Here is a 25,705-nt window from a genome sequence, read left to right on the forward strand (position 1 = left end):
ATGTGACAAAACGTTAGACGGTTTTGGATGTCATCGCCATGTAGTTCCTGATGCATGGACACATAGTATGGATGAAATTTGTGGAGCTTCAGGATTCTCCAAACACTCATCTGCGAAATTCCTGATTACCTTGATATTTCTCTTGTGCTCACATGTGGATTATGAGCCACAGCAGCTAGGACTGTCACTTAATTGTTTTCTCCATAAACAGTAGCTGCACGGCTTCTTTTTTTCTGGTTCACACTACCTTATGCCGTAAATTGTTTAATAACTTGAACAAAAGAGGACCGTGATCATAATTGGCCAGGAAAACGCTGCGCATAAAGCGCGACTCCACTGTCAAAATTTCTCCCACTTTCTCCATAAATGTACACCATGTCAATTTTTTCTTCCACAGATGCCACCTATTAATCTCAAGAGAGAAAAGATAAGGAGAGTTGAGAAAGGCAGGGTTAGAATTTCTATGAGCATGAAGGGGCCCACTCGGCGTAATTCTGCCTAGCAATACTAACTCCATGTCAAACGAGACTGGTAGCGAGCAAAAGCTGCGAACGCAGTCACACAAGCTAATCAAACATAAGTCGCCCAAAAGACAATCGTTATAAACAATATATTTCTGTCTGAATGCTCTGACAGATAAAAGAAACAGTGCGTTTATTACATTAATACTTATAATTTCTAAAGCCCAGTCTTACTACAAGAAAGGGTTAATTTCTCGTCTCTACACTACCTACCGGCGGCACTCCGAAACATTATGCTGCTCATCAGGAAGGGCTGGATAAGAGCGTCGATTATCGTACATAATTCTAAAAATGTAAACGATGTAACAGCCGCGATATTTCGAAATAAAATAAAGATGTTAACAACGTGACTTAAGTAAACACATTTATGAATATCGTTTTCTATGTTTTTCCACCCGAAACTAAAAGATTCAAACTAAGCAAGCACCCTAGTTGTGAGACTTCTCAACAAACAAGAGTGATTACTCCAAATCTAATAAAAAATTAGGTTTGTGAGTCAGAAAGATTTTTAGTTAGTGAGTTCGCTCATTAGTAAGTAGGATGTTTGGTTAGTTAGTTAGCTAGTCAGATGATTTGTTTGATAATTAAAAGTTGTGTGGCCCCATGACCACAAAACAAACAAAACTCATCCGAATCTGTGGAAAATATTAATATTTGGGTCAACATTTGTAAAACTCTAATTCGTCTTTCTCAAACCCCACCCTATGGGGAGAAATGGAGAGCTTTAGCGAATCAAAATTTATGAAGTAAATAAGTAACAATACCAGAGAAGGAAAGTTGCTACTCACAATATAGCGGAGATGCTGAGTCACAATAGGCACAACAAAAAGATTCAACAATTATAGCTTTCAGTCATTAAGCCTAAGGCCTTTGTCAGCAATACACACACACACACACACACACACACACACACACACACACACACACACACACACACACACACACACACAATCACGCAAACGCAACTTGCACACGTCTGCAGTCTCAGAGAGCTAAAACCACACTGCGAGCAGCAGCACCAGCGCTTGATGGGAGTGGCGACTGGGTGAGGGTAAGGAGGAGTCTGGGGTGGGGAGGGGTAGGGATAATATGGTGGGAGTGTTGGACAGTGAAGTGTTACAGTTTAGATGGAGGGCAGGAGAGAAGGTGCGGAGGGGGGAGGGGTAAGTAGCTACTTACATTTGCTTTTGTGTGCGCTTGCTTTGTGTGTGTGTGTGTGGGGGGGGGGGGGGAGGGAGGGAGGGAGGGAGGGAGAGGGGGAGGGGGAGAAGGAGGGGGGGGAGAGAGAGAGAGAGAGAGAGAGAGAGAGAGAGAGTGTTGTGTGTGTCTCTCTCTCTTTACTGATGAGCGCTGTGGCTGAAAGCTACATGTGAGTATCGTATCTTTTTAATTGTGCTTGTCTGCAACTTGACGTGTCTTCTTTACGATAAGTCGCAATCTATCTTTTGCTACATTGTTGATATTACTACCTGGAGTTTCCATTGTTTGAAGAAAGCTAGACAGAATTTCAAATAACCTAGGCAAACTGAACTTCTCAAAAATTACTGTAAGTTTGTAAGGTGTCTCTTATTGATGTATACACGATAGTTAGGAAGTGCTGTAGTCCGTGGCCGGCCATGAGCCAGAGAGCATTTCCCACACTGGCTGGCTAGGTGACGAAGCAACCATATGTCACGCGTAGTGGGGTGGGGCTCGGTGCTGGTCCATAGCAACAAGCGTTAGCCTGGGAAATATACAGGATGGGAAGTACCGCCATCTTGGCACCAAAGTCACCGATTTTGATTATTTATATTTAATAATTAAAGTCATTTATGACACTAGGAGGAGCCTCTGAATGTTTAAAATTATCATAATTTTGCCTCGTTAAAATTCACACCCGTTCATTAACAAATGCACTAGGAGGAGCCTCTGAATGTTTAAAATTATCATAATTTTGCCTCGTTAAAATTCACACCCGTTTATTAACAAATGCACATCTTAGTAAGTACAAACTTGATCAGAAATCCATGAACTGTGACGAAACTAGTAAGAGATACGGACTGCGCACCAAAGTCGGCAGTCAGCGTTAAGAGCTCTTCCTGTCTTGTTCGATGGTAGCCATGCTCACGGTTACAAGTAGTTTGTGACATGAGTGTTTTATTATTGATCTAATAGGAATAAAAGTGATATTAGGCATTCCGAATGTTAATTTAGAGTAAATAGATACCCCAAAGTTGACCGACAGCAATTTCAGATAATTAGCTTCCACCGACAGAGACATCCAATGTGCCAATGAAGAATCTGATAGGGATGACATTTACGAGAGCTGCACCACGCACAGGTAGGAGGAAATCTGATGACATGACCCACCAAGGCGGATCAAGGAAGGTCCGACTTACACTCGCAAATTCTGGGTGGAAATGCTGACCATATACCACCCTCTGCGGACTCGTGGCTAAGCTGAGTAATAACAATATCAGTTTAGAAGTGACGGGATCTTGCAAGTTCTAATCACAATGATTAAAACTGGGAAAAAGTAATGTAGTAAAAATTTAAGGAGCAAAAGTAAACAACTCACTGCATACCATAGGCATAGAATGCAACTGTGAGGCTCAACTGGGATGTGGAGTTGTGTTGGGTGGAGTGGGTGGGTAAAGAGGTGGGGAGTGGGAGTAGGAGAGAGGGTTGGGGAAGGATGGCTAACAGCAGGGAGGGAGGGAGGGAGGGAGGGAGGGAGGGACAGTTGGGTGAATGGGACAGGTTTGCAACACAGGCAATTGTATGTTCACACAGTGTACCTTGATGATGACATGGAGATGTGGATAGGAAGGGGAGACTGTGAGTAAGATGATGATTGTGTGTGTGTGTGTGTGTGTGTGTGTGTGTGTGTGTGTGTGTGCAGGATGAGTGAAGACATGGAGGTGGGCGTAGTGCAAGGGGCTAGCAGAGATTTCATTTTGTTCATCATTAAAAAAAAAAGTCTTCACAAATCAAACAAACATCCTGCCCTGCCACACAGACAGACATATCAATTCAGCATCAGTTGGAAGAAAGTGAACACATGATGGATACTGACTAATAACAAGTGTACCATGTGCCATTTGTCATGAATTTCATAATTATTGAACTGTTTGTCATTAAACTAATATGAATTGTCCCCTCTCAGCTCTGATAATAGGTATTCTGTTGGTAATATTCACCATACTTCAGCATGTGGAACATGAATAAATGTTGAAATTCTTCACAAAAAGCAGAAGCAATTCTCCTGTAAAATCCTTAAAAAAATAACACATCAGCATATTCTGCGAGTGTAAGGAGGGTGGCACTGTTTTCAATACTTCTATTAGCACAGATAGTCAGCTTGATGCTGCAGTCCAATTAGAGTCAAACATGAGAACACAGAATATCAGTCATATGTTTCAGACTTACGAGCAGGTATCAAAACTAAATGCCATGAACTTTCAGCAGCTATATCTCCATATACAATGAAATCTGAACATGTTACATGAACTAATTTGTCCTTATAACAAAAACATGAAATATTTATTTTTCTTTCTGAAATATCCTGGATAGCATATGGAGCAACCAATAAAATGTTTAAGTGGTTTTAGTTCCTGTCAAATACGGCTGCACATCTCCACAATGACAACTACAACATTAGTAACTAACCAACCCACACTTTCCAGATTTATGAGCAGTCAAAGCTGATGTCCTCACCAAATTATGAGACACTGATGATTGTATACATTAAGCATGAACACTACCGCTAAGCTTGGCAGACACCAACACATTAATGATAAAAAGCAGCATATGGTAACTGTTATTACACTTGCATCCCCTGCAATTGCAAAGTTATCTTTATCCCTACCCAAAATTTTATTTTGCTCTACTATTCAAAATAGTAATGTAACATTACAGAAACAAAATACATGTTTAATTCTGGGTGTATGCATAAATCATCATCCGAAATTGTGCTATACGCATTCTCTGTAAATTATTTCGAGCAGTTACTTCATGAGCCCAAGTGGATAGTTAACGATTGTGAAAACACACTTGACCTCTTAACAACAAATGATCATGAGTTATTAACGAGCATCAAAATGGATACAGGGATTAGTGAACACAGGGCTTTCGTAATGAGACTGAATGTTGTACCTCCAAATCCTCCAAAAATAAATGAAAAATACACCTATTCAAAAAAGCAGATAAAAAATTCACTCCATACTTTTTAAAGAAACTGTAGTGACACTGCCGCGCGTTAATTCAAGCTCACCGGTGTGTGTGTGTGTGTGTGTGTGTGTGTGTGTGTGTGTGTGGGCGCGCGCGCGTCAGTGCAGTGCTGTGCAGTCATAATAACTGTACATGACGTCAGTGTAGTTCACCCAGCCTCTAGAGGTACTGCGTTTTCTAGCTTTTATATACGTTCTGTTTATTATTATTATTATTATTATTATTATTATTATTATTCCTTGTTTTTTGAGTTAATTGTTAGTTCTGTGCCTCCAGGCTTGTGTGGACAAGTACTGTTTTCTCTCCAATAACTACTGAAGTTTTCCCAGGATTTAGAATCCTTCTGTAGAGACCGGAAGCAAATTTTGTAACTCCGATCAGTCCATGAATGCCGGGCGTCGTCATATACGTGCTCGCAATAAAGTTATTGTTGCTGAACTGAAGGTCTTTATTCTTCTGAATCACGTTAAGCAAAGGTCGGACAGCCATCAGTTTAGCTGAACCCGACAAGTGGTGACCCGGACGTGGAATAACGGTCGAAGCAACTAAATTTGCTGATTGTGAGCCAGCTCGACCAACGTTATGCAGCAGAGGTGCAGGAGATAATCACAGCACCGCCTGAGACTGGAGCTTATGCCAGGCTAAAATCAGGGTTGATTCGACGGGTGGCCGCGTCACAAGAGGACCGGATACGTCAGGTTCTGACACAGGAAGAAACTGGCGACAGGAAGCCTTCTAAATACCTGAGACATCTACGCAGCAAAGTTGACACCATTACTGTGCCAGATAGTCTGCTCAGAATGCTGTGGAGCAGTAGGTTGCCGCCGCAAAGCCATAATCGCCTCACAAACGGACATGCCGCTGGATGATGTGGCTCAGCTAGCATACTGGATTCAGGATGCGATCACACCGGCTCAGGTCAGCTCAGTCGCGGCACTGGACAACAGTACAAACAGTACCGCATCTGTAGCATGGGCCGACCATGATTCACTCGCGGCCAAGGTTGAGCTTTTGTGTGCCAGGTCAGTGCGCTGCTGGCACGTGACGACGACAACAATAGAAGAAGCTGATACAGACAGCGGCGTTCGAGAAGCAGATCTTCCGGTGGTACTACCACTCCACAAGGTGAGGTTCCATTGTGATGGTACCACCGACGATTTGGCGATCAGGCAAGGAAGTGCACATCGCCATGCTCGCACCCAAATGCCACCGGCGGTCAACAATAGGCACAACCGACTGCCAGTTATCCTCCAAGCGCCTGTTCATTACCGACAGGAGCTCCGGCGTAAGGTTATTAATTGACACTGGGTTGGACCTGAGTATCATACCACGAACAGCCATACATCGTTGCCGGCCGCCAACTGCCTTCCGTCTGACGGCTGCCAACAATTCTTCCATCGCAACATATGGCACATAGAAGATGGAGCTTAATCTCGGCCTACGTCGCCCGTACAAGTGGAATTTTACAGTGGCTGACCTCACGGAGGCGATTGTCAGGGTTGACCTCCTGGCGCACTACCACCTGCTGCCAGACATTACGAACGCACGCTTGGTAGACAGTGTCACTGGCTTAGCAGTCACGGGTTTCCGTCGCAACACTGCAACGCACAGTATCAAGTTGGTCTGTGCTACTGAGAGTGAGTACACTGAATTACTGCTTAACTATCCGAACTTGACAAGGCACTCCCAGGTTCATACCACATGGCACGGTGCATCACATTCAAACGACTGATGGTCTCCCAGCAGCATGCCGACCTAGGCGTCTCGCTCCGGACCGAATGAAGATAGCGAAGGCAGAATTTGACGCCATGATTCGCGAGAGCATAATGCGGCCATCTACGAGCCCGTGATCCTCCGCATTACATCTTGTTCCGAAGATGGGTGGTGGAGCTTGGCGCCCATGAGGTGACTACCATGCGCTTAACACGCGAACAGTACCGGACAGATATCCCGTTCCGTTACTGAGATATTGTAATCACGCTTTACATGGTGCCACGGTGTTCACAGTTCTGGACTGCGCTAAAGCATATACACAGATTCCGGTGGCCAATGACGACATTACAAAGACTGCAATAACAACACCTTTCGGTTTATTTGAAAGCAAATTTATGACTTTCGATTTACGCGATGCCGCTCAGACCTGGCAAAGGTTTATACACTCGGTTCTCCGGGGGCTGCCATTTTGTTTCGCCAATCTGGACGATGTGTTAGTGTTCTCTGCTGACCATGAACAACACCGACAATATCTGCGAGAGATTTTCGAGCGATTGGAGCGTTAGGTGTTGTCTTGAATGTGGACAAGTGTGTTTTTGGGCAGTCCGAGGTGACATTTCTTGGCCATAAGATTTCTGCTGAAGGCTTTCTTCCACTGTCCGAGAAGGTGGACGCTATCTTGCAGCTAACCCGACCAACTACGATCAAAGAATTCCGTCGTTTTTTGGGGATGCTCAATTTTTATCGACGACACCTTCCTCATGCTGCGGAGCTACAGGAACCTCTGACGACAGCATTATCAGGCCCTAAAGTAAATAGCAAGTCTCTGATACAGTTCTGCGTTCGAGGCAACAAAGAAGAGCATGGCCGACGCAGCGCTTCTCGCACACCCACGGCTCGATGCCGCGCCATTAGCAATAGTCGTAGATGCGAGCCAGACAGCAATCGGAGCCGCGTTACAACAATGGTTGGACAACGCATGGCAGCCACGGGCGTATTATTCCCACAAGCTTTCGCCTGCAGAGAGAAAATGGAGCACATTTGACCGTGAGCTCCTGGCGGTATACCAAGCAGTGAAATATTTCCGTCAGAATAGTGTCAACTGCTCCCCCCGTCAATATCATCATCTTGTTTACTACCGACATTAGGCATATTTCTGGGATCGACAACATTGTTGCGGATTGCCTATCGCGGATCAGCAGTGTTTCCAGTACCACAGACTTTCCTGCACTGGCACAGGCACAGGCACAGAGAGACGATGAAGAACTCCTTGCCTATGTTCAAGATACGGCTTCCGCATTGCAACTGAAACTCGTTGATGTTCCGGGGGAAGATACACAGCTATACTGCAACATTTCTTGCGGCCAACCTTGTCCCTTTCTGATGCCGGCTTTTACAGGACAAGCCTTCGATACAGTATATGGATTGTCCCATCCGGGGGTACGCCCGACATTCCGCCTAGTATCGCAACATTTCGTATGGCCGGGCATGCAAAAAGACTGCCGCGAGTGGGTCCGATCTCGTCTTCAGTGCCAATGCTGGAAGATTAACCGCCATGTACACGCACTGATCGGCGATTTTCCTGATACCACCACCCGCTTTGCCCACGTTCACTTGGATGTAGTCGGACCACTTCCACCTTCGAACGGACAAAGATATCTGTTTACAATGATCGACCATTTTACAAATTGGCGGGAGGCAGTGCCGGTGGATAATATCACAGCAGACACATTAGCTTCCGCTTTTGCAATGACTTGGTTGGCAAGATTTGGATTCCCACTACATATTACCACTGACTGCGGACGGCAATTTGAATCAGACCTGTTCTCACAGCTGGCCAAGTTCTGTGGTTACACTCACCATAAGACCACAAGTTATCACCCAGCAAGCAGCGGAATGATTGAATGCTGGCACCGTTGTTTGAAGGCCGCGCTGATGTGCCACAAAGAAACCTGTACAACCGCACTACCAGTGGTCTTGTTAGGCTTACGGACGACTTTCAAACCAGACCTGGGGTCATCAGCGGCAGAACTGGTTTATGGAGAAACACTGCGCCTTCCTGGTGACTTTGTAGACGCAGATGCCACAGAGACAGTTGCTACTGGCCAGCCAGATTTCTTGCGACGCTTGAGGGACCACATATCAAAGATTCGCCCTCTGAAAGCCACACATCATGGCAAGCCGCCCACTTTCGTGCACCAGGACCTGGAACAATGTCGTCACGTCATGCTCTGCACTGAGGGCGTTAAACTGCCTCTACAAGCTCCTTATTCTGGTCCATATGAAGTGCTACTGTGCAGTGCCCACATGATGGATATCCTAATGAACGGCAAAACCACGACTGTTGCGTTGAATCGGGTTAAACCGCCATACGTTTTTCCTGACACCCCACTAGCGGCACCTCATCATAGGCATCCACCTACCGCTGTTCCAGACACTGCCGCAACATCTCCGGCGCCGGCACTTCAACATCCGCCGCCCAACGCAGCACAACATCCGCCTCCTGACGCTGTTCCTCCGATGGGGACGACCCATTCTGACGTCGGGTGCACTTTCCGACGCAGTATCTCGACGCCGACACTCCGCTTCTGCCCAGGGGGCTGATGTAGTGACGCTGCTGCGCACTAATTCAAGCTCGCCGGTGTGTGTGTATGCGCGTGTCAGTGCAGTGCTGTACGATCGTAATAACTGTACACGATGTCAGTGTAGTTCCGCGCCCAGCCTCTGGAGGCGCTGCGCTTTCTAGCTTTTATATACATTCTGTTTATTATTATTCCTGGTTTTTTGAGTTAATTGTTAGTTCCGTGCCTCCTGGCTTGTATGTACAAGTACTGTTTTCTCTCCAATAACTACTGAAGTTTTCCCAGGATTTAGGATCCTTCTGTAGAGACCAGAAGCATATTTTGTAACTCCGATCAGTCCATGCATTCCGGGCGTCGTCACAGACGTGCTTGCAATAAAGTTATTGTTGCTGAACTGAAGGTCTTTATTCTTCTGAATCACGTTAAGCAAAGGTCGGACAGCCATCAGTTTAGCTGAAGCCAACAAGAGTGTCTCCACTCCTTCCAAATTAACAATGTAAGTGTAGACCAGATGTGGCTTAAATTCAAAGAAATAGTATCAGCAGCAATTGAGAGATTTATACCAAATAAATTAACAAACATTGGAGCCGATCCCCCATAGTGCACAAAATGCATCAGAACACTGTTTCAAAAACAATGAAACAAAATGCCAAATTCAAATAGATGCAAAATCACCAAGATTGGCGATCTTTTACAGAAGCTTGAAATTAAGCATGGACTTCAATGTGAAATGCTTGTAATAGTTTCCACAACAAAACGTTATCTCAAAAGCTGGCAGAAAATCCAAAGAGATTCTGGTAGTATGTGAAGTAGCCTAGTGGCAAGACACAATCAATGCCTTCTCTGTGTGATAGCAAGGGAGGTACTATTGAAGACAATTCTGCCAAAGCACAGTTACTAATCACAGCCTCCCGAAATTCCTTTACCAAAGAAGACGAATAAATATTGCAGAATTCGAATCAAGAACAGCTGCGAACATGATTAATATAGAAGTAGGTAACCTCGGAGTAGTGAAGCAACTTAAATCACTTAATAAAAGCAAGTCTTCTGGTCCTGACTGTATACCAATTAGGTCCTTTCAGAGTGTGCTGATGCAATAGCTCCATATTTAGCAATCATATACAACCATTCCCTAAATGAAAGATCTGTACCCAAAGATTAAAAAGTTGAACAGGTGACACCAATATTCAAGAAAGGCATTAGGAGTAATCCACTAAATTACAGGCCCATATCATTAACATCTATATTCAAACATTACGAATTACCTCCAAAAAAATGTTCTATTGACACACACACACACACACACACACACACACACACACACACACACACACAGATTTAGAAAACATCATTCTTGCTAAACACAACTAGCTCTTTACTTGTACGATGAGTTGAGTGCTACTTACAAGGGATTTTAAATGTATTCTGTATTTCTGGATTTCCAGAAGATTTTTGACACTGTACCACCCAAGTGGCTTGTAGTGAAACTGCGTGTTTATAGAATATCGTCTGTTACCTGACTAGATTCGTTATATCCTGTCTGAGATGTCGTAGTAATTGATGAAAGTCATTACTAAAACAGAAGTGATTTCTGGCATTCCCCAAGATAGTGTTATAGGCCCTTTGTTGTTTCTTATTTATATAAACGATTTGGGAGACAATCTGAGCAGATGTCTTAGGTTTCTTGCAGATGATGATGTCATTTATCAACTTATAAAGTCATCAGAAGGTCAAAACAAATTGCAAAATAATTTAGAAAAGATATCTGTATAGTGCAAGAATTGGCAATTGACCCTAAATAACAAAAAGTGTGAGGTCATCCACATGAGTGTAAAAAGGAATCTGTTACACTTCGGTTACACGATAAATCAGTCAAATCTAAAGGCTGTAAATTCAGCTAAATACGTAGGAATTACAATTATGAACAACTTAAATTGGAAGAAATGAATAGAAAATGTTGTGGGGAAGCCTAACCAAAGACTGTGTTTTATTGGCAGGACATTTAGAAAATGTTAACTGATTTAATAAAGAGACTGCCTACACTACACTTGTGTGTCCTCTTTTAGAATACTGCTGCTTGGTGTGGGATCTTTACCAGATAGGGCTAATGGAGTACATAGAGGAAGTTCCAAGAATGGCAGCACATTTTGTGTTATCACGAAATAGGGGAGAGTGTGTCACTGAAATGATACTGGATTTGGGATGGGCATCATTAAAACAAAGGTGTTTCTCATTGCGGATGAATCTGCTCATGAAATTTCGGTCTCCCACTTTCTCCTACGAATGTGGAAATATTCTGTTGATGCTGATCTACACAGGGAGAAACAATCACCACGATAAAATAAGGAAAATCAGAACTTGAACGGAAAGAACTACACAAGATTAGAATAATAGAGAACTGTGAAGGTGGTTTGATGAACCCTCTGCCAGGCTCTTAAATGCGATTTTCAGAGTCCCCATGAAGATGATTATTAACTTTACATTACATATGTAAGGCAAGTTAAAAGTCAAAGCTGCTGTAAATCTAACCTGACAACGCATCAGCATTTCTAAGAAGGTATCATCTGGAGCAGAACCAAGTGAAAGCCTCTGTACTTGTGATGGTGGAAGCAGTCCTGGTAAATGTGGCAAAGCAACCCTTTGTTCATCCATTCGCTTGCTCTGCATGCCTGCAATTAGGTCTAGCAACTCCTCTTGCACTTTTGATGAGTCTCCATTCCCTGTAATCATAAAATTAAAATATGATCTCAACAACCAGTGCAAATGAAAAAAGTTCACACCTCTCTTCCAAATGGAGCAATGGGCAATAAAAGTAGCACATTAAAAAGACAGCAGATTTAATGTAAATTTTAATTCCGCATAGCAATACAACAAACAACTACAAAACAATAACAAGATAATGGATGAAGACTTCCCGGAGTGAAAATATGGTAAGCATTAGACATTTCATGCAACTGTCACCACAGTTCTTCTGAAATACTTGAATTGCTAAGTAATATAAATGAAAATTTTAAGATGTATGTTAATATGTGACATGAGGCTTTTCCAGTGTATATACCGCTTCCAAGGTTCTCAGGTGTACTCCTGGATCCACTCATCAAAGGTCCACAATATTTCAGTGAATAAATGTTATGCCATCATTAGGTGGTTCTTATGGTTTACATCAGGTAATGATTATTCACTAAAATACTGTGGACCATTGATGATTGAATATGACAGTACACCAGAGAACATTGGAAGCTGTGTTGTGATAGTTCAGAGCAGAATAACCGTTGGCTAATAACGTTATCTCTTGTCTCAACAAGCAACTGGAGTAGTTGTTTTATTACTCAAGAGAGGCAGAGATAATTGAAAAATGAGATGCTACAGTTTTTTCTGTACCACATCATCATGATCTACATAACTGATCCTGCGTGAATAAGGTAGGAAAGACAAATAAAGCTGTGTGAAATGTATGCAGAGAATTTAAAAACGCCATATAAACTGATATAAGCACAATAGGGAAACAAGTTTCATACAGCACATGGTCTCTACATCTACAGAATGGGAAAGGCATTTGTTAGATATAGTTCATCAGAAGTCAAACATGCAGCTTGGTATTAAGCATGTTATACCTTTGAAAGACAAAAATGATGTGTCTTTAGAATTTAACATGTGACACAATGAAATTGTAGTGATATCCACCAAGATGAAGAGCAATGACGAAAATGTATAATTAGGAGATGTAAACATTCCAGCAGTTCCATCTTAGACAATTACAAGGTGCACAAAACAGATACTCCCCTAGCAGATGAGTGCTCACTTAAGAATGAAAACAATGATAAAATATTTACATTGCTGCAAGCCAATATCTGCTGTATAAGAAAAACTAGTAGAATTATAATATTTTTACAACGTTAAAGAAGTAGATATGTGCATAAAAGTACTAGCTAACAGAAAATCATGTAGACAGTTTCATTCTTCAAGTGTATGTTGCAGCTGTCATAATGTATACAAAACACCAATAAAATGTTGCTGCTGGAATTTCCATCAAACATGGTCTTAAATATTCGGAATTAGACATGACAACATATTCTTCAAAAATAAATGGAGAATTTAATTACATAAGACTGACTGAAGAAAACATAAAAATCACTAATCTATGTAGGTCTCCAAATTAAGATATAAATATATTTTTTGATCAGTTTGAGTTATTGGTCAATAAACTTTTTAAGTTTAAAACAACAGTTGTTATCTGTGGAGATTTTGATATAGAAATGGGAGATACAGAACAACAAGACCCCTTTAACTTGCATTGCACGAACAAATGTCCTATAATGATGCATGTCTAGATAACAAAATCGAAAGTCCAGGATGAAATAACAATAATATGGTAAGAATAGATAGCTACTCATCATGTAAAGGAGGCTTTGAGTCACGTGAAGCACATTGTGTTTGGCAGTGTGCTCAAAAACTTGTTGGTCCAGCTGTCTCTTGGCCACAGTTTGGCACCGCCCATTCATGCAGATAGCTTGTTACTTTTCATGCGCATGTAGACAGCAGTGCAATGGTTGTAGCTTAGTTTGTAGATCACATGGCTGATTTCACAGGTAGCCCTGCCTTTGATGGGATATGAAATGGCTCCAGAACTTAGTGGTAATGAGTCACAAGAGGAGTGCTCCTTTGTGGGTGGACAGTAGGTATGTGGGAGGTGATAGGTTTCTGGAGAGAGAATGCCTGGGAGATCTGTTTCTCGGAGGGTAATTTCAGACTGTGAAGACCTCAGTGGTACACTTGGCATATTTGTAGAGGAATTGCTGGTCACTACAATTGTGAAGACCACAGATGGCTAGGCTGTATTGGAAGGGACTTCTTAGTGTGGAATTGGTGCAGCTGTCGAAGTGGAGGTACTGCTGATGCTTGGTAGGTTTGATGTGGACAGAGGATTGATGTAGTCATCCTTGCGGTGGATGTCTACATCAGGAAATGTGGCTTGTTGGGTTGGAAGGAGCATGTGAAGTGAGCGGGGGAGAATATGTTGGTTTCTCACCCTTGATCCATATCATAAAGATGTCACTAATGAATCTGATTGGGATTCTGGGTATTTAGGAAGGATTCCTGTAAATGGCCATGAATAGGATGATCAGCACCTCTAGCCTCTTGCTGGATTTGTTTGTAGGCGATGCTTTCAAATGTGAAGTAATTGCAGTTGAGAATACAGCTGGTCATTGCAACCAAGATGAAGGTTGTATGTTTGGATTCAATTGGGCATTGAGAAGGTAGTGTTCAATAGCAACAAGGACAAGGCCATGGGTTCGGATGTAAGCGTGTTTAGCATTAAGGGAGGTGGTATCATTAGTGGCAAGCAAGGCATCAGGTGGTAAAGGAACAGCAACTGTGGTGAGTTGGTGGAGGAAATGATTAGAGTCTTTTATATAGGAGGGTAGGTGAAGAGTAATTGGCTAGAGGTGTTGATCAATGAATATAGAGATTCTTTCTGTGGGAGCAGTGTAACCAGCCACAATGGGACATCCTGGGTGGTTGGGTATCAGACTTTGGGAGGACTGTAGAAGGTAGGAGTGCGGGGAGTGGTGGGGGTTAGGAAAGAGATAGACTGAAGGGAGATAGATGTTCTGGAATGGGCCTAAGGATTTGAGGAGGGACTGAAGCCCTGCTCGGTTCATGGAATGGCGTCGCTGCGACAGGGTTAGTAGTGGCAGAGACCTTCTGCCATGTAATCCCTGCAGTTCATAACCACAGTGTTGGAGCATTTGTCGGCAGATAAGATTATAATGCTGGGACCATTTTTTAGGTGGTAGAGAGTGGTTATTTCTGTGGATGTAAGGCTGGTTTTCAAACTGAAGGATTGTGAGGCAATGTATGAGGTTAGAAAATTCTGCAAAGTTAATGGGCGGTAATTTGGGGGCAGTAGGTGTGGATATTGTTAGATGAAGGAGTGAATTGAGTCAGGCAGGGATCAACATTTGTTTTGGATTGAGTCTGATTGGTAGGGTTGGGGGTGAAGAAGGGTTTCGACTGTAAGGACTGGGAGAAGGACAGAAGGCTATTAACAAGTACAACATGAGTGAATTCTGGAGAGGAGCAAAAGGTGAGGCCTTTGGAAAGGACTGATACGTCTGTGAGACTGAGGCTTTTGGAGGACAGCTTCCTGACTGTGTTTTTGGTCTGTTTACATTCTGGATTCTGTGTGGTGGTGGGAGTGAGTTCCTGAGGATGTGCTGAATGTAGTAGATCTGCAAGGCAGGGTTTGTTGCTATGGGGAAGTGTGGGGAGATTTCATTGAGTCTCTTTTGGATGTGATGGGTCGTGGTGGTCCAAGGCAGGAATAGAAGATAAACAGAATGGTAAGTTTTTTGAGGAGGCATTGTGCATGCTGCCCTCGCTCCTGGAGTGCAAGAGTGTCACTCTGGAAAATGGGATGCACAAGTTTAGAATTGCAGTGCAGAAGAATTTTACAGATGGAGAGGGCGATATTTCTCACTTCAGAGAAAATGAAATGAGAAATATCGTCCTCTCCATCTGTAAAATTCTCCTGCACTGCAATTCTAAATTTGTGCATCCCATCTTCCAGAGTGACTCTCTTGCGCTCCAGGAACGAGGGCAGCATGCACAATGCCTCCTCAAAAAACTTACCATCCTGTTTATCTCCTATTCCTGCCTTGGACTGCAACTACCCATCACCTCCACACGAGACTCAGGACTACGTTGGTGAGAGCTATGGACTGGAGGAATTTGAACTGATAGATGTCATTGTGGATAGAGGAAGTGCAATAAGAGATGGTCAACTTGATGGCCAGATCATTTAGAGAGAGGGGGGGGGGGGGGGGATTCATGAGGTGGGGGGATTCATGGGCTAGGCAACAACAATATGTGGAACTGAGTTCTGGCTGGGGCACAAAAGCTTTTGTGTATTGTCACAGATGGAAGGAGCAATGATTCACAGTACACGATACAGAAATGCACAAAAAATGTGGTAATAAAATCACAAAAGGGACAAAATGGATGAAGTATGGGAAAAAAAGACGAAGTCTTGTGTAATAGGGCTGATTGTAAAAGGTCAATGCAAACTAAAATCAACATGAATACACAATGACACCAAAGAAAAAAAAAGAAAAAGACAATAATAACAATGGGACGTAGCTCAGTGGGTGGATATGCGTGAAGAAAGGAGGTAACTAGGCAGTCACGCAGCTGCGTGTTGTGCATGGACAAGACTGTTGATACAGTGTGGCTTGGAAATCAGAGTGTGTGTGGTCTGGAAGGCAACAGTAACACACAGGTCATAAGAGAAAATAAAGGATAGACATTGAGTAATGTAGAGAATAGTAACAAAGGAAAACAACACTTAGTTGTTGAATGGAAGAAAAGCCATTAGGCAAAATCAAATAATGGATACTCTTGGCTGGAATAATAGCAATATGAAAAGGAGCTAAGCTTATATGAGCCATTAAAGCCCCATACGAAAGGTGCATAGAAGGTGCCCCAATATGTGTAAGGCAGCATGGGAAGTTAATAGATGAGATGATTCATCTAGACAGGTATGTCACCTCTGCTTGATCCAAGAGAATTGAATGATTGCTTTGTCATATCAGTCAGAGAACTTAGAGACAAAATTAGGCCACAGACACATCTGCAAGGGGTCTGCTTAGTCCCCAACTGTCTGGGATAAAATCACACCCAATGAGGTCTGTAAAACTGTTTCTAAATCATATAATTCCAAAGGTGTGGACTGTTACTGGATGTATAACTGTGTGTCAAAAGCACAGTTCACTTTAAAAGTAAGCCACAAAGTTTTATTTTTAATAAATGTTTAGAGTACAGAGTTCCTCCAGATTCACTCAGAAATCTTAAAAGTTATGCCCGAATCAGGGTGATAAACAACTTCCACAGAGCTACTGGCTGGTATGTGTTGTGCTGGTACTCTCAAAATATTTGATTCACAAGTGTACACTCAATTAAGCAATTATTTTGAAAAGCATGGCCTCCTCTGTAATAGTCAGTATGGATTTCAGCTAATTAAAAGTATACCACTGCAGCTGTTCTAAAAATTGTTGGTCAGACTTTAACAGCATTCACAAACAAGAAAGTGGTATCACTTGTATTATGTGATCTAACTTAAGCATTTGACTGCATTCCTTTTAACATATCACTAATAAAACTGGAGTATTGTGGTGTACACAAAACTACTTTAACAGCAATTGCTTCCAACCTGAACAACAGAAGACAGTCCCCTTCTTTTTCTTTGTGGCTATTAATTAGCAGCCTTCTTGTGTATCACAGTCTGTAGCCTGCTATGTTATGATATAACTTTACTTACTTCATATGATGACATCCTAACTCTTGATAAGATTCAATGAAATCCAAAAGCTTATGTAAGGATTGTCTAAGAATATAGAAAATAAATATGTCACACCCTTAGGAATACACTGTGATGCCAAATTCAATAGGAAAGAGCATATCAACCAAGTTTGTTGTGAAAAGATCTCGCAAGTGTCCCACTACATGTGGAAAGAGAGAGAGATGGTCAGAAGTAATTATCTCCGTATGATACATTTAGGATTCATTCAGTCATTTAAGTCATAAGGCCTACTCATATGGGGACATTTACACACACACACACACACACACACACACACACACACACACACACACACACACACAAAGTCCATATAAAATAACACACGGCTGGTTCTATAGAGCACTGTTGTCCTCTTTTTACCAGGCTCAGGACATTAAAAGTAGTAAATCTGTTGATCTGTGTGTCTGCACTCTTCTCAGAAATGTTAAAGAATATGTTACCAGTGAAACAATTCACAGACATGGCACTAGAAATAAGGTGAACAGTGAAATTCCAAAGCGCCAGGCTAGCAATAACAGGAAACTCCCATGAAGTGAATCCCCTCAAAACTTTTAACAAGTTTCCTCTCACTTCTTAATCCTTTACATTTAAAAAATTCAAAATGAAATTATATGACTGACTAACAAAAACCCCATGTTGCAGTACAAAAAGAGTTCTATGATGTAGACAATGATGTTTTTAATACTTACGATTACAGCTGTACTCCTTCACAAGATATGTGCAATGACTTTTAGTATTTAAGACTTAGCTGTACTATGTCATTTCACCAAGCTACTGTTATGTACATATCACTGATGTACTACGAATAAAGTGTGAGGTTGGTCCTAGGATCACTGCTGTCCTTCGTTCACTTATACATTAAAGGCATTCACAGTTATGAATATGGACAACCATCAGCTGTCTAATGGGATCGTGACAATGAAAATTTGAGCCGGACTGGGACTCAAACCCCACTTATCATGAGCGGTTGCCTTACCATTTGGTTATCTGAGTACAACTCACAGCCAGACTCTAACTTCCATATGTCATCAACCATGCATGCAATCTGGAGGAACATTGCAGCGAAATTCGGAACAACACAGGCACTGCAATTTCATATCTATCCACTGACACCATCGAAATTTGGAACAACACAGGCACAGAAATTTCATATCTACCCACCGACACCGGGTGAGCGACTTTCAAGTAATATGTCTGCTCTGTATGGGAATATACTTAATGGATGTACGATGTGAAGTATGTTAGCGGCAAGAAACAATCAATGCCTTCTCTGCACGATAACAATGTAGATACTATCGAAAACAGTGCTGCCAAAGCAGAGTTACTAAACAAAGCCTTCCAAAATGCCTTCACAAAAGAAAACAAAGTAAATATACCAGAATTCGAGTCGAGAACAGCTGCCACAATGAGTAACGTAAAAGTAAATATCCTCGTAGTAGTGAAGCAACTCAAATCACTTAGTAAAAACAAGTCTTCTGGTCCAGACTGTATACCAATTACATTCCTTTCGGAGTATGCTGATGCATTAGCTCCATACTTAACAATAATATATAACCGTTCGCTCGACAAAAGATCCGTACCCAAGGACTGGAAAGTTGCACAGGTCACACCAATATTCAAGAAAGGTAGTAGGAGTAATCCACTAAATTACAGGCCCATATTGTTAACGTTGATATGCAGCATGATTTTAGAGCATATATCGTGTTCGAGCATTATGAATTACCTCGAAGGAAACGGTCTATTGACACACAGTCAACATGGGTTTAGAAAACATCGTTCCTGCGAAACACAACTAGCTCTTTATTCACATGAAGTGATGAGTGCCATTGACAAGGGATTTCAGATCATTCCCTTTTCCTGGATTACAGGAAGGCTTTTGACACTGTACCACCCAAGCGGCTCGTAGTAAAATTGCGTGCTTATGAAATATCATCTCAGTTATGTGACTGGATGAAGTCTTTACTGAAAGTATTTGTATGGAGTGTAGCTATGTATGGAAGTGAAACATGGACGATAAATAGTTTGGACAAGAAGAGAATAGAAGCTTTCGAAATGTGGTGCTACAGAAGAATGCTGAAGATTAGATGGGTAGATCACATAACTTATGAGGAAGTATTGAATAGGCTTGGGGAGAAGAGACGTTTGTGACACAACTTGACCAGAAGAAGGGATCGGTTGGTGGGACATGTTCTGAGGCATCAAGGGAGGGCAGCGTGGAGGGTAAAAATCATAGAGGGAGACCAAGAGATGAATACACTAAGCAGATTCAGAAGGATGTAGGTTGCAGTAGGTACTGGGAGATGAAGAATCTTGCACAGGATAGAGTAGCATGGAGAGCTGCATTATGTTCGAGTATAATGACTTTTCTGGAGACTAGAAATCTACTCTGTAGGAATCAGCATGGGTTTCGAAAAAGACGGTCGCGTGAAACCCAGCTTGCGCTATTCGTCCACGAGACTCAGAGGGCCATAGACACGGGTTCACAGGTAGATGCTGTGTTTCTTGACTTCCGCAAGGCGTGTGACACAGTTACCCACAGTCGTTTAATGAACAAAGTAAGAGCATACGGACTATCAGACCAATTGTGTGATTGGATTGAGGAGTTCCTAGATAACAGAACGCAGCATGTCATTCTCAATGGAGAGAAGTCTTCCGAAGTAAGAGTGATTTCAGGTGTGCCGCAGGGGAGTGTCATAGGACCGTTGCTATTCACAATATACATAAATGACCTGGTGGACGACACTGGAAGTTCACTGAGGCTTTTTTCAGATGATGCTGTGGTGTATCGAGTGGTTGCAACAATGAAAAATTGTACTGAAATGCAGGAGGATCTGCAGCGAATTGACACATGGTGCAGGGAATGGCAATTGAATCTCAATGTAGACAAGTGTAATGTGCTGCGAATACATAGAAAGATAGATCCCTTATCATTTAGCTACAAAATAGAAGGTCAGCAACTGGAAGCAGTTAATTCCATTAATTATCTGGGAGTACGCATTAGGAGTGATCTAAAATGGAATGATCATATAAAGTTGATTGTTGGTAAAGCAGATGCCAGACTGAGATTCATTGGAAGAATCCTAAGGAAATGCAATCCGAAAACAAAGGAAGTAGGTTACAGTATGCTTGTTCGCCCACTGCTTGAATACTGCTCAACAGTGTGGGATCCGTACCAGATAGGGTTGATAGAAGAGATAGAGAAGATCCAACGGAGAGCAGCGCGCTTCGTTACAGGATCATTTAGTAATCGCGAAAGCGTTACGGAGATTATAGATAAACTCCAGTGGAAGACTCTGCAGGAGAGACGCTCAGTCGCTCGGTACGGGCTTTTGTTAAAGTTTCGAGAACATACCTTCACCGAAGAGTCAAGCAGTATATTGCTCCCTCCTACGTATATCTCGTGAAGCGACCATCAGGATAAAATCAGAGAGATTAGAGCCCACACAAAAGCATACCGACAATCCTTCTTTCCACGAACAATACGAGACTGGAATAGAAGGGAGAACCGATACAGGTACTCAGGGTACCCTCTGCCACACACCGTCAGGTGGCTTGCGGAGTATGGATGTAGATGTTGATGTAGAAACCAGTCTCAGGACTGAAGACCACAACAACAAAATGTGACTGGATTTGCGATTTCCTGTCAGAGAGGTCAGAGTTCATAGTAACTGATGGAAAGTCATCGAGTAAAACAGAAGTGATTTCAGGTGTTCCCCCAAGCTAGTGTTATAGGCCCTTTGCTGTTCCTTATCTATATAAACGATTTGGGAGACAATCTGAGGAGAGGTCTTCGGTTGTTTGCAGATGACGCTGTCATTTATCGACCAATAAAGTCACCAGAAGATAAAAACAAACTGCAAAACGATTTAGAAAAGATATCTGTATAGTGCAAAAATTGGCAATTGACCCTAAATAACAAAAAGTGTGAAATCACCCACATGAGTGCAAAAAGGAATCTGTTACACTTCGATTACACGATAAATCAGTCAAATCTAAAGGCTGTAAATTCAGCTAAATACCTAGGAATTACAATTATGAATGACTTAAATGCGAAGAAATACATTTTCTATGCAACTGATTTACTAAAGAGAGTGCCTACACTACACTTGTCCATTCTCTTTTAGAATACTGCTGCTTGGTGTGGGATCTTTACCAGATAGGACTGACAGAGTACATCGAAAAAGTTCAAAGAAAGGCAGCACGTTTTGTATTATCACAAAATATGGGAGAGAGTGTCACAGAAATGATACAGGATTTGGGCTGGAAATCATTAGAAGAAGGGCGTGTTTTGTTGCGACAGAATCTTGTCACAAAATTCCAATCACCAACTTTCTCCGCTGAATGCGAAAATATTTTGTTGACACTGACCTACATAGGATCACCACGATAAAATAAGGGAAATCAGAGCTCGGACGGAAAGATATAGGTGTTCATTCTTTCCGCATGCTATACGAGATTGGAATAATAGAGAATTGTGAAGGTGGTTCAAAGCAGGTTGTAGAAACATGGTGGATGACATATGGAAGTTTGGGTCTGGCCATGAGTCATGCTCGGGTAACTAAATGCTAAGGCAACCACTCGTGATAAGCAGAAATTCCGGATTCGAGTTCCAGTTTCATTTCCTTTGTCACCATTCTATTATACAGGTGACAGTTGTCCATATTTGTAACTGTGAATACATTTTATGTATTTCATAATGGCTGTAGTTATTGCAGTGCTTGTTCCTTCGTACATACAAGCATGTCTGAAGGACCACTGCATCGAATTCAGAATAACACAGGTACTGCAATATCATATTTATCCAGACACTGGGTAAGCGCCTTTCAAGTAAAATGTCTCCCCTGTATGGGAATATACATAATGTATATGCGAGTACAGGTTGCACACACGTGATTGACAATATACGGAAGTTTGTGTCTTCCCCATGAGTCATGCTTCAATAGGCAAATGGTAAGGTGACTGCTTACAATAAGCAGAAAATCTAGGCTCAAGTCCTGGTCCAGCACAAATTTTCATTGCCACAATTTCATTATATAGCTTATGGTTGTCCATATTCGCAATTGTGAATACATTTCATGTATTTCGTAATGGCTGTAGTCACCAAAGTGCCTGTTCCATTAGATATGAATGCAATTCTGAAGAAATATTATTATAATTCAGAAAAAAGGCACTGCAGTATTCTAGTCATTTACTAAGGTCAAATTACTGACATTTGTAAATCTTTACATCATTTTATAATTGATCTACGTTAAGAACAGCATAATATAAAAAAATATATATTATCATGAGACTAAAGGCTGAATGAATATTAACATTCTTAGGAACAGACTGAAAAATGCATGAAAACCTCACGAAGTGAACTGTCTGAAGTTCTTCAATTAATTACCATATTCTAATCTGGGCACAACTATCCTTCAGCATGACAATGCCGTATCACACATGAGATCTGCAACATATGGAACAATCTGACATCTTGCGTTCACTGTCACTGATTATCCTCCATACTTGGCCCCTTCTGGTTTTCATCTGCTATCAAAACTTAAAGAACATCTTCGAGGACTTCACTTTGACAGTGATGAAGCCTTAAAAGCAGAAGTGAAGCTGTGGCTCCATCAACGAACTCAAAGATCCTACGGCAACAGTATCAACAAACCAGTCTTTCACTGGAAGAAATGTGTTTGTCTTCAGGGTGACTATGTTGAGAAATAAATACGCCAGCATGAAGAATAAAGATGCAGAATATTAATAAAGTTTGTTTTATTTAAAAAGCTTTGAGTTATCACATAAAAAATTGGGAGCCATTACTTTTCAGAACACCCTCATAAATCCTTGCTGGCATTGTGTGATGTTAGGCCGATGAGTACAAAAGTGGAAGTGTTCAGAATGAAGTGTTCAGAATGATGAAGCTTATGATCTGTTGCTCAGAAAATAAAGGGAATGTCCACAAAGGAAGAATTTCTTTCCTTTTTCCATGTAAAAAAAATGTAATTAATGAAAAATTATGAATAAGAGTATATATAGATATTTATTTCTGTGTACAAATACTTACACAAGTAAAATCCTTCAGCGCATGTATTAATGCATGAAATGTGTTCATAACTACATCACAAATACTGTACGGTGAAGGATGGAGAGACATGGGACACAGGGAAGAGGTGGGACGAACTTCTAGCAGCTCAGCTCATGAAATAGTTGTGAGCTGTCTGTGGGCTAGCTAGGGATGCAGTTAGAGGAGGCAGGTGGCATACGGTTGTGCACGAGATTTCACAGACTAGAGTGTGAGATAACTGAACACAGCTAGCTGATGTTGAGACCTTAATCTGGCTTGGGTGTATGGACACACACACACACACACACACACACACACACACACACACACACACACACACACAAAAATCGGGTGTGGGTTGGTGGAGCAGCTAGTTACCTCAGGTTTCGGTCAGAACATTGCAGGAGCAACATCAAATGTGATGGCTGGTTGGTTGGTTGGTTGTTGTGCCAACTTTGTACTGGTTGCAGCAGAGCTGGTATATAACATAGCTCCTTTCACATATCAACCTGGCCTCTGATGGGGATAGCACAAACCCATGATGGAACTGGAATAGGTGATGTTGGGTGGGTGGATTGGGCACATCTTGCATCTTGGTCTTCTCTAGGGGTATGATCCCTATCGCAGGGAACTGGGGGTGGAAGTGGTGTACGGATGGCCTAGGATGTTGTAGAGGTCTCAAGAGAGGCAGAACACCACTCTGGGAGTGGTTGTTAGTATCTTGGGTAGAATGTCCCTCATTTCAGAAGCTGATAATAGGCAACCAAAGCTCAGGCAAAGGACATGGTTCATTCGTTCCAGTCCGGGGTGGTATTGGATAACAAGGGGGTGCTTCTGTGTGGTTGGTTCTTGGGACAGCTGTGAGGCTCAGGTGTGTGTGACTATATGGCACGGGATATCTGTTTGTGGATTAGGTCTGGAGGGTTTTGCCTGTATGCAAAGGCTTGCAGCATACTGGACGAGGAAGTTATCATTGCAGATGTGTCTACAGCAGGTGGCCAGGCTGAATGGGAGGGATATTTTGGTGTGGAAGGTGGCAGCAGCCAAAGTGCAGGTATTGCTGGATTTGATGTGGACCGAGATGTGGATGGAGCTATCTGAGGGGACAAGATCGACATCTAGGAAGGTGGCACCAAGGGTGGAGGAGGGCCAGGTGAAGTGGATGGGCAGAATGTGTTGAGATTGTTGAGGGGCCAGGCCTTGGGTCCAGATTATAAACATGTCATCAATAAACCTGAATCAGACCAGATGTTTAGGACTGAGATGTGATCAACAAGGGCCTACATTCTTTCAGTGGGGCAACAGTAAACAGCTGTAATGTGGATTTTGGGGAGCATGTAGAAGGTAGGTGTACATGCTGTTGAGATGAGTAGGGAGATGGAGTCAGGGCAGAGGAACTGGGAAGGGCCTAAGGACTTCAGCAGGGATTGGAGTTTATGTTGGACTTCTGGAATGGGGTCACTTTGGCAGATTTTGTAGGTGGAGGTGTCAGACAACTGATGGAGGCCCTCTCCCAGGTAATCACTCCGGTTCATTACAGCATTAGTGACATCTTTGCTGCCGAGAGAATGATCAGGTCAGGATCCATTTTTAGGTTGGTTAGGGCAGTCCTTACTTCTGCAGAAAGGTGGTTTTTATTAGGAAGGGATCTGGGGAAGAATGGTGAGGTCATGCTGGAAGTTAGGAATTCCTAGAAGATGACCAGGGTACAGTTAGGTGGGAGTGCAGGAGGTTCACAGCTGGTTGGTAGAATGAACTGAGGCAGGCAGGATTCAGGTTGGCTTTGGTTGGAGGGGTTGGTGGTAAAGAAGTGTTTCCACTGCAGGGTTTGGGAAAAGGAGAATAGATCTTTCAAAAGACCAACATGGTTAAACCTGCGAGTAGGGCTAAATGTGAGGCCTTTGTATAGGACTGGAACTTTTGTGCGGTTGAGGATTTTGAGGGAGAGGTTAACAACTGTGTTCTGGGATTGATTCAGCTCTGGGTTTCATGGAGTGTTGGTAGGAGGTTTTGGAGATGTGGTAGGTCGAAAAGTTCAGCTAGGCAGGGTCAAAGGATTATGAGGAAGTTGGCAATGAGGAACAGTGTGGATAGGATGGGGTTGGATAGTGGTGCTCTAGGGCAGGAGTAGGATGTCAGTAGGCTAGATAACTTGTGGAGTTGGTGTTTCGAATGTTTTTCTAGGTGTTGGCGTGTCAGGATTTCAATTTGGGTGATGAGGTGTAGGTAATGGGGATTGCATAGCAACAGTATTTTGCAGAGAGACTGGAGG

At 42.4% G+C, this 25,705-nt stretch overlaps 1 protein-coding gene across 2 annotated transcripts in view; it reads right to left on the reverse strand.

Moving 5' to 3' along the window:
* LOC126268607 (G-protein-signaling modulator 2) overlaps nt 1-25,705 on the reverse strand; it is a 126,065-nt gene that overhangs the window by 18,373 nt on the left and 81,987 nt on the right. For both annotated transcript variants that reach the window (XM_049973924.1, XM_049973923.1), the window contains exon 12: nt 11,555-11,745. In XM_049973924.1, the coding sequence (XP_049829881.1) occupies nt 11,555-11,745 (191 nt within the window). The remainder of the gene's footprint in view (nt 1-11,554; nt 11,746-25,705) is intronic.

Source organism: Schistocerca gregaria, chromosome 1, assembly GCF_023897955.1.
Source record: "Schistocerca gregaria isolate iqSchGreg1 chromosome 1, iqSchGreg1.2, whole genome shotgun sequence".
Taxonomy (NCBI): domain Eukaryota; kingdom Metazoa; phylum Arthropoda; class Insecta; order Orthoptera; family Acrididae; genus Schistocerca; species Schistocerca gregaria.